General features: G+C 42.2%; 1 protein-coding gene across 1 annotated transcript in view; it reads right to left on the minus strand.

Annotated features, from left to right (window-relative positions):
- PLXDC2 (plexin domain containing 2) overlaps positions 1-11356 on the minus strand; it is a 266388-nt gene extending 255032 nt beyond the window's left edge. The window contains exon 1 of the mRNA XM_082754189.1: positions 10780-11356. Coding sequence (XP_082610315.1) covers positions 10780-10888 — 109 coding nt within the window. The 5' untranslated portion in view covers positions 10889-11356. The remainder of the gene's footprint in view (positions 1-10779) is intronic.
- Positions 11357-14086: the final 2730 nt, after the last annotated feature.

Raw genomic sequence — 14086 nt, forward strand, 5'->3', positions numbered from 1 at the left:
CAATGAGCTGAAATAACACAAATTCATATCCAGAAAAAAATCAAAGACAGTAAGTACAAACTTTGCCCCTGGTGTGGCAGAACTGCTAATCTTCAGGCATCTCAGCTGAGGCAGCATATAAACCTTTTCAGCATACCCTTTATCAGGTATCAGGATACGTGACTAGCTCAAGAGGCTGACAAAAAGTAATTTTTGTCATTCCTATTCCCCATTTAAACTGACAAGTGTAGTATAGGAAGAGTCATTTTACATGTCATTTATGCTTTCAGAAAATGACTCTGAAATGAAACAAAACCAATCTTAACTTGGTAATTAATGTCCAAGCAAGCATGCAGGGGAGAATACAGGCTGAAAAAGCTAAAAATATTAAGTAGAAATACAAAAACAAGAAAAAACAAAAAACAAACAAACAAAAAAACACCACAGCCAACAAACCAACCTACAATCAAAAACAAAAACAAACAAACAAACAAAAGCCAAGCAAAAACAGGTAAAGAAATACAAGCTTTCAAATGAGGCATACTAAAATTGAAAATTCTTTGTTATTGTAGAAATGTAGACTGTTGTCAACTTGGGCTGTTGTCTACTGTGGCACAGTAGACAACTATGGCTGCTGCTGTTTCACTGTGTGCCTAAAAATTGTTATGGGGCACTGGGAAGAGAATTACTGATGACCCACAGTGCATGGGGGCATGTGAAATAGAGGGTCTGGTCCAGACATCCAGAACACAAACACCTTTCATCCCAGGGAAAGACCTGATGACCTAGGTGGTTTCTTCAAGCTATGCAGTCCTAGGCAGTAAATTGTTAAAATGACTTACTATTATTGTTATTTTATTTGTTCATTAGAAAGATGTAAATGCCTCCAAAAACTTGTGGTATCTACAGTGAAACAATAAGTATTAGGAAGATTAGATATATTAATATTAGCAAAACTGGAAGTTATTATGTTTTTACTTAGCTTTATGCTTAATTTGGGAAAGATCCCTTTCTTTTTCCTTGTTTGAATGCAAACATGAGAAGTCCTGTACTTCCAGCTACACATTGAAATTATTTATTATGCAAATTATGCAAGCTTTAGCCAAGAAGTATTGCATAACATAGACTTTCTTCATAAAAAGTACAACTATTTTTAAAGCAAACCAATAACAGCTGGGAAAAAAAAAAAAAAAAGTAACTGGAAACCAGAATTGATGGTAATCTATAATGGTGATTCACCCTATCTATTTTCTTTGTTTCAGACTACAGCCTAGATCACTATATATATGTATAAATAGGAACAATTAAAAAAATGTGTTGAATTGTGTTGGTATTGGGGTCAGGTTTCTGTAATACACCAAATGCTAAACTTCCAGTCCATAAACACCTTCGTTAAAAATAAACCATAAATCTATTATCTTTACAGCAACTTCAATCTGGAAAATGTGCTGTCTTTTAATTTAGTTGCCTCATGAATATCATATTAACCAAAAAAGCAACCTGAATTAGAAATATGTTATCAAGTGAAAAGTCCACTAACTGCATGATAGACCACTGTTTTGGTTTTGTTTTTAGCCATTTTCCCTTTTCCTGACATCAAAAAATAACAAAGTTTCTACAAGATTAAATGGTCTGTTCTTAAAGGGCCTAGAGTACGTGGCCAAATTTTCAACAATGGGAAGTTAAACTTGGGGATGACTAAAAAGTTCATTTCTAAGTCAAAATTCTCATCTTGTTCTGATAAAAAATAAAAAGGTCAATGATTGCTGTTGGATATGAAGGGAAATATATATGTATATATGTATATATATATATACACACACAGGAAAACTCCAAACAAAAGTGCTTTTCAATTATGCTTCAAATATGCATTCTAATACAATCATTTTCATCAAAGTGGAAAATTTGAAGTGTGGCATTTTGTCATCATCAAAACAAGAAACTCAAAATTACTTGTTTTGACACTTCCCAACTGAAGTATTTGACAGGAGCATGTCAACTTTGAAATAATTTTCCAACTTCAACTTGCTTTCTTGAACATTTTTTGACTAAATTAATACAATGCCTATTAGTATTAAAAAGAAGTCAGGCATTTACTTTTCCAGGACTTTATCCTGTTCTGAATTATAATCGGGGAACTATAGGCCTGTCAGTCTGACCTCAGTGCCAGGGAAGCTCATGGAGCAGATTATCTTGAGAGTCATCACGCAGCACTTGGAGGGCAAGCAGGCGATCAGGCCCAGTCAGCATGGGTTTATGAAAGGCAGGTCCTGCTTGACGAACCTGGTCTCCTTCTATGACAAAGTGACGTGCTGGGTGGATGAGGGAAAGGCTGTGGATGTGGTCTACCTTGACTTCAGCAAGGCTTTTGACACCATTTCCCACAGCATTCTTCTCAAGAAACTGGCTGCTCATGGCTTGGACTGGCGCATGCTTCATTGGGTTAGAAACTGGCTAGATAGCCGGGCCCAAAGAGTCATGGTAAATGGAGTCAAGTCCAGTTGGAGGCCGGTCACTAGTGGCATTCCCCCGGGCTCGGTGCTGGGGCCGGTGCTCTTTAATATCTTCATTGATGATCTGGACGAGGGCATTCAGTGCACCCTCAGTAAGTTTGCAGATGACACCAAGTTAGGTGTGTGTGTTGATCTGCTCGAGGGTAGGAAGGCTCTGCAGGAGGATCTGGATAGGCTGCACCGATGGGCTGAGGTCAACTGTACGAAGTTCAACAAGGCTAAGCACCGGGTCCTGCACCTGGGGTGCAATAACCCCAAGCAGAGCTACAGGCTGGGAGAGGAATGGTTGGAAAGCTGCCAGGCAGAGAAGGACCTGGGAGTGATGGTTGATAGTCGGCTGAATATGAGCCAGCAGTGTGCTCAGGTGGCCAAGAAGGCCAACAGCATCCTGGCTTGCATAAGAAACAGTGTGACCAGCAGGGCTAGGGAGCTGATCGCCCCCCAGTACTCAGCTCTGGTGAGGCTGCACCTCGAGTACTGTTTTCAGTTTTGGGCCCCTCGCTACAAGAAGGACATCGAGGTGCTCGAGCGAGTCCAGAGAAGGGCAACAAAGCTGGTGAGGGGCCTGGAGAACAAGTCCTGCGAGGAGCGGCTGAGGGAGCTGGGCTTGTTCAGCCTGGAGAAAAGGAGGCTCAGGGGCGACCTTATTGCTCTCTACAGGTACCTTAAAGGAGGCTGTAGAGAGGTGGGGGTTGGTCTGTTCTCCCACGTGCCTGGTGACAGGACAAAGGGGAATGGGCTTAAGTTGCGCCAGGGGAGTTTTAGGTTGGATGTTAGGAAGAACTTCTTTACCGAAAGGGTTGTGAGGCATTGGAACAGGCTCCCCAGGGAAGTGGTGGAGTTGCCATCCCTGGAAGTCTTTAAAAGACGTTTAGATGTAGAGCTTAGGGATATGGTTTAGTGGGGACTGTTAGTGTTAGGTCAGAAGTTGGACTCGATGATCTTGAGGTCTCTTCCAACCTAGAAATTCTGTCATTCTGTGATTCTGTGATAACATTGAGAGTTTTAAAATTATTGCATTCATTCTCCTCATCATTTTATCCTCATTTTTCATGACATTTAGATCTCTTCAATCTGTTACATATGAAGATGTGTTAAATATGTCTTTGTGTTTGTATCTGTTTGTTCTTTGTCTAAGCATAACAGTTTGTAGAGGTAGAAACAGGGAACTGGCTAATTCATCTGCTTGGGGAATCTATATTGCATATGATGAATGAATAGGAAACATGACAGTAGCAGTGTCCTCAGCACTGTAGGATATTAGCACCATGGTCCTTGGTGCAATCACCAAGGTGAAGCAGACAGCAAATAAGTCTTTATACAATGCAATAAAATGGCATTTAGACAGAACTCCCAGTAGGCTTAAATTTGGAGGTTTCCATCTGCCTCATCATTTCCTAGGAGTGTCTATACTGTTCAAGGAGCCAGGTTTAGCACAGGTGAGCCCGTTTCAAAATCTTTCCACAACAGAAATTGAAGGATGCTTCCCCTACTTTCCAAAATGTTAATATATCTTCTTTCTTTCCTAATGAGAGCTGATCTGATACATCTGCCCTACAGCACGGTCACATGAACTACTGAAACACTGCAAGGGCGGGGGGAATAATTTCTGAAGAAGACAGAAAGGGCAACTGGAGGGTAAAGGAGGGAGAGAAGAGCCTAGAATCTCTTTAAAAAGTTCTGCCATTAAAAGATTCCTAACAGAGGGCCTTGGGCTTATATCTCAGGGTGAGTGAGGCTAAATTGCAAATACATACTGTCTGGCTTACAAATTCAAAAGGAGAGTCACATACACCCACACACAAAATCAGAAACATGCAGCTGGGGAATGTCACAGAGCAACTATATTAATGAAGATTCACGCTAGCCTCCAAAGCAGCTTGAGTCCCAGCTATCAATTTTCTACGGAGGCCAATATAAAATTTTCCAATGTATTTCTGGTTAAATTGCTGACTCTTTGAAAGAAGAACCTTCATAACGCCGAACTTCCCCTCTTTAACACTTCAAGAAAAGACTAAAGTTACGATGGATGATACTTGCCTTTTATGATCAGCCTAGTAGCCCTTTGGCACAGTTCAGTTACATCTCTAAAGAAAAGGAGCAGAGCTCCTAGCACCCATCGTGAAACAGCATACACTTGAAACATTACCAAAGATTGGTTAAATGGAAAGATTTGTGGTTTTTCATTTGTGGAACTTTTCCTATTCAAGGCAAGGATTTCTTACTGAATAAAGAGACATGGAACAAGTAACATGTGGTTAAAGTCCAAAAATGTCACTGTGAAAATATCTAAAAAAATAAAATAATAAAAAATCTGTTTATAACAGAACATATGTAGTGTTAATATTAAAAGTTAAGTGCTAAAAACAAGAATACAACCTCATTTAAAAGCTTTATTTTACAATGTGACAACTTTATGAAGCAGCATTTAAAATGTCTTTCCTTGTCTACAGCCACAGAAAGTATATGTTAAAATCACATTAAAGCCACATATATCATTGACAAATGAGGGACAGAGGCCTAAAGCTAAGAGAGCACTTGAATTCATTCCTGTATTTTATCTAGCTGCTGAGTTCAAGGTGAACTCTTGTATACTTAAAGCTACCCACACAGAATGATTCAAGATAGCTAGGTGAGACCTTGGAAGGTCAAATCATTCAGCCATTTGCTCCAAGGCAGGAACAGCTGCCTTTCTGTACAGAATGACATTTCAAACATATGCTCATCTAACCTGTTTCAGTGATGACGACTACTAAGAGATAATTTACTCCCATAGCCTTAACATTTAGAAGTCCACTGTGTTGCAATTTAATTCATTATTTCTTGTTGAGAACAAGTTATTCCCTTGACTGCAGAAGCTTTTATGTGCTTGATGGTTGTTACCATGTTACCTCTTCCGTTCATCCTCTCTAACTGTTCTTTCATTTTTTTTCTTCATATGACACTCCAATTAGTCCTCATATTTCTTAAAGTGAAATGCCTGGAACTGAAGAGAATATTCCTGTTGGGATTTTATGACTGATGAATAGAGCAGATGCATCACTCTGTCTTCTATCTATTTTCATATTTATCTTTACATTTCTCTTGTTACATCCCAATATGATGTTTATTACTTTTAAAAATCTGTGTTCAAGTCAAGTGTCAAGGCTGACCCTGGATCTGGTCTAAGAACTTGCTCCATTTGCTTCTTTCAGAATAAATAATAATAATAATAAATAATAATAAATAAATAAATAAAAAGTTGGGCCAGATCCTTCTTGAAAAAACATGCCTACACACTGACATTTGGTTCAGGGAGATGAAAATATTACACAAGCTCTTTCAAACCCAGAATTTATAAGGACACTTAGTACAACTAATTGACCAATGTTGACAGCAAAGAAAGCTAATTGAAGCTCTGTTTATTTGTTGAATGAGGAAAAAAAAGAGGAGGAAGCGTTCCATGATGAAACGCAGCACCCAGCATTCCCAAACATTACCTCACGACAATGTTTTAGGCTCATTTGTCATAAGCCACAAACAAAAACAAAACGCACATGTACTTAGTATGGCTTCTCAACATAGTTCTCCATGGAAAGTAATCTCCCGGGTTCTTCTAGTTCTTGCTGTGATTATGTAATTCACTAGTTTAGTAAATATGCTATCTGCCAATTGTACCACATTAACACTCCCAGCTCGGCCCTCAAATGTAATAATTGGATTTAATTTCACACTGCTGGCAAGTGTACAACATTTCCTCATACTAGATGAGAGATGGTCCTGTCAAATTACCTTTTGTTCACTTCACTCTGTACAGCAGAGTGAAGCCCCAGCACAGGCTTATCTTAACGACTGCCTTCTTAAATTGCTTTGGTATTCATTTTCATTAGGAAGCACAAACCACATGAGGAATTCAAAATACACTCATACTAGTTACACCTGTAGCCAAAGACCCTGTAGCCTTGATTGGTTTTGAAACCAGGGCTGCTATAATTTTCTTTTGCCAGTGTTGTCAATGCTACAAAGAGCAAAGCTGCTCAGTACTTCAGAATCCAATAAAACCACACTGACTTTTGTCAAGAACAGACTCAAAAAATTAAGCTTTTTATTTATTTATTTATTTAAATAAGAAGTTTTTCATTTGCTTTATGGAGAAAACCAATAGGATTCAGATTTATTTTTTTTTTTTTTTATCATAATTCAAAGCAAAGCAGCTTTTGGGGCGTCACTGTACAATATCTTATAGTGCTGCAGGAAATGAGCTCCAGGCCCAAACCTCCATCTCCTGATGTCTGTGGAGATACAGGAAACAGCAGCCCTGCTCCACTGGAAGTGTGCCAAAATAAAACAGGAAAAAATAAAATAAACTTACTGAATATGCTAACTCACCATAGGTCTGTGACTATTTTTCTCAGTGGGTCTCTCTCATTACCTGGCATTATGAATTCCCTCATCTGTTTCTTTCATGGCTTCAGGATTCTCTTGTCCTACATGAAGCACCTCTAGTAAACTGTTTTTTCAGAAGTTTGGTATTCAGCAAGGCATTAGATGTTGTCCCTGCATTTTGCTTTAAATGGCCATTATGTGTTGCTAATAAATTTTTGCACTTAATGAATAACTTTTCCAAATAGAAAGATCTTTTCCTTATTTCCTACATGTTTACAATGTAGGAAGCTAATTTTCTTGTTATTTATAATCAGCTCCTATTTAAGTGTCAGAAAAAAGCTAACATCGGAGTCAAGTGTTAGCTGGGTTTTAAGTGCGTGTGTGAGGATGAAAACTCTAACAAGGAATATTTACAACTGAACAGAAACATTATTTTCCCAATGGGATTTTTAAACCTTCAGTGAACTATTGACTATTGATCTTACTCTAAATCTGTGGAAATGAATTTCTATTAAAATGACTTTAATACTTAAGTCAACCTTATTTTACCTGCTGTTTACTAGTAATACTTCAAAACACCCTTTCAGAAGAAATGACAATGGCAAAGAGTGGAGAGAGAGAGAGAGAGAAAAAAAAAAAAAAAAAGGAAAAGCCATACTGAAAGTTAAGAGATGAATTCTTGGAGGGAATTCTTAGAAAAAAATACATGAGATATGCAAAGAGAATGTGCTCATAAATGTCAATGGGATTCTTCAATCTGATTGTTTCCCCTTTGACCTGATATGTATGGAACAAAAATGTAATTTTGAATGCAAAGAGAAAATAATATCTGACACATGTTGACAAAAGTCATAATTTGCTTTATACTTTTAAGATTAAAGGTGAAGGCCATAACGTTTAACCTTTTTTTTTTTTTTTTTTTTTTTTTTTGAGAGTAAACCTCAGGCAATAGAAAAATGTGACTATTTTTGTAGATAAATGCTAAATGAATACTGTCTAACAGTGGTTTATCCCATAAAAACAATTCTACCCCTCATTGAATGGTGATGCTTGGAGACAGAAGTAGTCCAATGAATATAAATTTTACCAGAATTCTGGAATATGCTTTGACAGAAGAGAAATTACAACAGTCCCCTAATTCTGACTGATGGCGTTTGCTAAAGAATATAACATCAAGGCTTCTTGTGGCAGCATTTCAACAAGCAGCAAGCCCTCCCTTAACTGGGAGCCTTAATTGTTGTGCAAGCTTTCGAAAGAGCATCTGCTTCAGCTCACTGAATTCATGTCACATGCAGCTTTGGCACTGTAAAACACACACGAAACACAAATCTAACGTTTAATAGTCTTCACTCTTGATTTATAGCGCTTTCGTCAGCAAGGGCAGCTCTGACCAGGCGCAGGGGAGGGTGCAGCAGCCGCTGTGCCCTCTAGCGGGAAGAGCCCCGCTCCCGCTGGCGCACACCTTGGTCACAGCGACCCACAGTTAAAAAAACATCCAGAGGCAGCCAGACAAGTGCTGGTGTGCCTAGGAAACGATTCGGCTTGAATTGATCCGACCTGCTTTTACCCTGAAAGGTAATTCTGAGAACTTGGGGAAACATAAATAAATAAATAAATAAATAAATCACACACACACACACCCTGACAGGGCATACTAAACATTTGCATTTCTTGATGCTGTTAATGTCATTCACTTTCAATATGGTGTTTTGCTATCACTTAAAGTAAAAGAGTATTTCAAGAATATGTGAAAAACATCTTCCCTTTAAGGATCTGCAGTAACTTCAAAGATTTAATTTTTTTTAAACTTTAATTTTTCTAAGGTTTTACCCGAGCTATTCCAAAGGGATGCAGTAGATGCTAAATAGAGTGAAACTTTGAAATGGCTCTTTTTATTTTTGTCCACAGAAACTGAGTCCCCCTGGTTTTACTTAGTAGTAGTTCTATTTTTGCTAATCAGACACAGCCTATATACTGAAATATATACTGTTGAAAATCATTATATATACATACATAAAAGTAATGATGAAAATGTGTTAAATACAACTTTGATTATGTTAGTTACATTTAATTATTGCTGTCATAATACATACTTTTTATCAAAGGGAGAAGGAATAAGACTATGTGGTTATACACATCCATCTGTCAAAACTGGCATCAGATTGTCCGGTTGAAGGAAACAACCCCTTCAAGTATTTTCTTCAGAATGTATATATCAAAGTAATATTTGCCTTATTATTAACTCCTTCATAATTTATATCATGTTCAGTAACACACAAGACACTAACAGATGATTTATGGATAAGCAAGCTGTTGGTGTACCTTCTGTTTAGCACCTCCTGGTACAGACGTTGCTGACTATTACAACTGAATAGCCTAACTCACCAATGCGCAGTGATTATTTCCCTACTGGCAGGTTATATTTCTTTTAGTCAGCACTGACAGTTTCTTTTAAAGGTACAATGTTTTGTAGGCTAATAAACTTTGTCACCTTAGTCCACTGCCACACACCGCAGTCATTTTCTTTCTGTACTCTGGCAGCTACACTTTTATTTCTCCTGATAACTAACATTAACAAACACCAACAACTGCTACCTAAAGCCCTGAGAGAAGCAGCATGAGTTTTGCAGCAGTGCATGAAAAGCCTCCTCCTGGCTTTTCCCCTTGGCCCCGAGTGACATGTGAGCACCCAGCAACCTGCTGAGCTACCTTGTCATTTAGCAATTCCCAAACTCAGCGGTAGGCCCCTGACTGGGAAAATCCCTGCTCTGTCTGGCATATTATCTCACCTGGCATTGCAGAAAACTCTCAAGTCTCCCTAGTTCGGGTCAGTCACTCTGTGACCACAAAACACCTCACATGTATGAAACCTTTTAGGAAAGAAGAAAGGGGCAGCTCTAGTACACCAGGGAGGCTGGTGAACATGTTTCATCTGATAATGAACTGGGTAGTATTTCAAACATAAAAGCATCACTTTCACAAATATATAAATATATATCTAAGCTAGAAGCTGCTGCAGCAAGGTCCCCTGACACACACAAAAAACACGCTTTTCCTCACTTGCTGCTTAAATATCTATCTGCAAACGCACCAGGCTTTCCTTTAGCAGCTTTCCCCTCCGCAGCACAGGAATGCAAGGCACAGAAGGCTTTAGCGATCAAAAGGGAGCCCCACGCTGTGGTAAACAGTGGCGGGCCAGAAAGCCCCGCAGGTGCCATGTGTCACGCATTAACAGGTGTCTCCGAGAAGCACTAACGAGAGGACCCCAAGCGAGCTGAGCCGACAGAGCAACCCTTAACTAACAGGTCCCACGGCCCCGAGGGTATCCTTCCATTCTCTTGCTCCTTCTCTCAACGCCTGCTTGTTCAGGGAAGGCTGCAAGCTACCAGCTTGAGCAAGGGGAGCTGAGTGCCCGGGCAGGAGCTGCAGGGAAACTTTGCCTGCGCTTCCACGGGTCGCTGCCGGGGGAGCAGCTGGGGGGTCACCGGGGGTCTCAGCCCTCTGCCCCGGGCTCCCTGGGGCCTTTCCCCCTTCCCTACCGAGCCCTTCGCCTCGGGGCGGGGGGGGGATCTCTGAGGCCGGGAAGGAACCCACGGGGACCCGACGAAGAGCTCTGGGAAAGGAACAGCACCGGTGACGGAGGAGCAAATAGATGACGGGAGGAAAAGTCCCGACTTGTCGTTAAAATAAATAAATAAAGCGAGAGAGGGGGAAGCTCTTCCCGGAGAAGCCGGCGATGAAGGAGGGGTGCAAAACCGGGACCGCGGCCACCCCGGGCCTCCCTCGGGAGCGGGGGGAGCCGGCCCCCAAACGCCGTTTGCTCTCTGCGGTGATGCTGCGGGGGGTGGCGGGGCCACCCCCAGCCCTGACCCTGACCCCAGCCCCGTGTCCCCATCACGGTCCCGGTCCCGGTCTGGCTTACCGTTGCTCTGGCTCGGCGTCTCCTCGGCGGCGAGCTGGCAGCGCTCGCTCAGGCATTGGAAAAGTAATAAAAATCCAGCGGCTAGTTTGCCTCTCCGCAGCCTCGCCATAGCACGGAGCCTGCCGAGGCAACTCTCCTGGGCGGGGGTGGGAAAGTCCGGGAGGCGGCGGGGAGCAGCCCTAGCAGGCACCGAGTCGCCCTCTCCTCCCTGCAGCTCTCATGTAGCGGGGGGCAGCCGCCGGGGCTGGATGGGGAGGGGGAGGGATGCTGGGGAGGGCTCCGTCCCCCCAACTCTCGCAGCCTCGCCGCTCTCAGTCCAGAGGCATCACCGCCGGGGAAAACAAGAGCAGCCTCGCCCGCCAAGTGCCAAACTCTCCCTTCCTCGCAGCCTGCCGAGAGATTTTTAGGAGAGCCGCTGAGATCCTCCCTTCCTGGCTTGCCCCCACCCAGCTCCCTTCCCCCGCAGGGTGAGGCAGGGTGCCTTAGGGACGGTGCCTCCCCTCAGCGCACGACTAGGCGACAAAACCCCTCCGAAGGGAAGCGAGAGGGAAAATCTTCCAGCCGGGGCCGGCCCCGAGCCCCCGGGGGGGGGGGGGCCGCAGGACCGGGAGGGCGGGCGGATGCGCCGCGGGCGGGGACGCGCGGGCGGGGACGCGCGAGTTCTCCCTCTCTTTCGGGCCGGTTCCCGACACCGGTAGGCGTTAGAGCAGGGCCCGGGGCAGCCCCCTGCCAGGAAGGGGGGGGGCTGCCGTGGGGCCGGATCCCCCCCCGCCCTCCTCCGCAGGGGCGCAGGCGCCGGGGCCGCGCTCGGTTCCGCTTGGCCGCAGGGACGAGGAGGTCCCGGGAGCCGCTGCCCCGAAGCTGCGGGGTCTCACGGCGGCCGGGGGCGGGCTGGGGTCGCTGTTCCTCGCCCCTCCCTGCGAGGCTGGAGCTCCGCCGCTGTGCGGGACGAAGAGAGCCCGGCCCGCGGGCTGCTGGCTGCTCACAAGTTGCTCTGCAAAGATGTGTCTGCCTCGCGGAGTGACAAAGCAAAGCAACCCCCCAGTGCCACTTAATGCTGCCTTCCCCCTCCCCCCCAGTATTTTTACTTGTGTTTCCGGATAGACGAGCTTCCCTTAATTCCCCCTCCCCGATTTATTTATTTATTTTTTTCTCTTTACCACTCAGACTTGCTCATGTACACTCATCCCCCCAAAAGTTCAAGGACTGAAGGCTGTGTCCTGCATACATTGCTCTACATGCTTAATTTAACGCACCGTGAATAATCCGATCCCCTACATTAATCTGGGAACAACGGCACGGAGACAGAATCCAGCGGAGGGCACATCAGTCAGGCACAGACAAGCGACAGGGGCACCGGGGACCGAGCGGCGGCTTTTTACCAGTTCAGCAAACTGTGGCGCTGGTAATCAGTCGAGCTCCATATAGAGAGCCGTGAATACACCAGCCTCTCAACCCTTGCTACAAAATAATTAAATTAATTAGGATGACAATTAAATTAATCAAATAAATAGGGCTACAGAATGTCAGACATAGAAGATAACTAATACTTAATCACAAAGGAACAACCAGTAACGAGACTCTGTTTTCCCTTAATTTGCCGCTGTTTCTGAGATTAAGAATTCATCAGCTTCATCGTAATTGTCTTGCTCTTTAATCTTTGATGTGCTTATGTGTAAATCAAAGCAGAATGCTTGTGGTTTTAAGAAGTATAAGCAGAAATTTACAAAATCTTTTCAACATATATTCAGATAGGATCCTAGAGGCTAATAACAATAAGGTTTATCCATTTGAATTTACAGTGGGCCCTTCTAGTCCAATTTTTGCACACCCCCTTGAAAAAAAATAAAAAATCTTCCTCAGCCCATCCAAATACTGCTAAAAAGTAACTGCAGAAGTCCTGTTTTAAGAGAAGACATTAGCAAGTTTATGCTAAGTAAGAACAGGAATAAAATCCAAGCCTCCATGAAATCTGTGGGAATTTGGGGAGTAGGATCACCCTGTACAGCAGGTGATCTGGATTATGCCATATATTTTAGAGTAGATTTGGTCAAATTATTATTAGTTACTGTTGTTTCCTAAACAACAAACAACATGGGAGAGAGATGTTTCTTCATGTGATTCAAATGCCTTTTTTTTTTTTTTTTTTTTCTCTCATGACACATGGTTATATTGCCAAAGTTCCCCCAGGTTTTACTGGGGTTGCTGAGCAGGTTATTGAGCTTTCGGCCTTTACTTGAAGGGGCAGAGATTTAGTGTTAAGGAAGAAATGCATCTCTCTCTCAGCTGTTCACCTGCATTACTGTTACATGAGAATAAGAATGTTAAGAACTGAGAAATTTCAAGACCTGTTTTCATCTGCTTTTGTACTTTTTAACTGTAGATTAGGATCTTATAAAGTTGTAGTTAATTTCAATCTAAGAAAGACTGAATGATTTGGAAAAGAAAAAAAAAGTGCACATTTAGCTAAAATTAATAATAATAATAAAAAAAGCTTTAAACCCTCTATGTATAGTCTAGAAAAACCTCAATTTTCTTTCATTTTTCATCTGCTTCTCAGACTTACAAAGAATATTTATAGTTTCGGATTTATATTCTTCATAGATGGATGACAAAAGGAAAGGATTAACAATAGTCAGCTTAAGCAAGCAGTTGAAGATAAAAGTGCCAGCAACATATTGGTCCCACAGTCCTAATTCGCAGTACTCTACCTAATTGTGAAATTGTTTCACACTGTGCCCCCTGGGATGTTAGCATGTGGTTGCTGTATTCAGTGCTGCTTCTGCTCCAAGGTGAAAATCAGACAGTGCTCTCTAGCAAAGGCCACGTCTCTTGTGTTAAAAGAGATAATCAGGACATATCTATATCTTGGTATAATTCTGTGTAAAACCACAAGCAAAACGTTGTATTGCATTGAAAAGAAAGAAAGCTAACAATGAATCCTATAATGATTAATGACAACATGTCATTGCTAGAGAGGCATTCAGAGCAGAGAGGTATATTTGTTCATTGTTATTTATAAACCAGAAGCAAGACTGAAAGAAAAAACTTCTTGAAGGCTTCCTGAGGTTATGAGCTGTATTTACTTGGAATACAGCACCTGTGATAATTTTTCATTAATCTCATGTGCTTCACCCTCCTTACACCTTATCTCACCTCTCTTAGGGATATATCTTGCAGTGACATAAACAGCAGTAGTTCCAAAGAAATCAACATGAATGCTTTCATTTTTGCTATTCAAGGATATGGCTGAATAGTCTTCTCATCAATCATTCAGAAAAGAAGGGTGGGAAGATTCTCCCTGTTC

The sequence above is a fragment of the Aythya marila genome (assembly GCF_965140915.1).
Source record: "Aythya marila genome assembly, chromosome: 2".
NCBI classification, from domain to species: Eukaryota; Metazoa; Chordata; class Aves; order Anseriformes; family Anatidae; genus Aythya; species Aythya marila.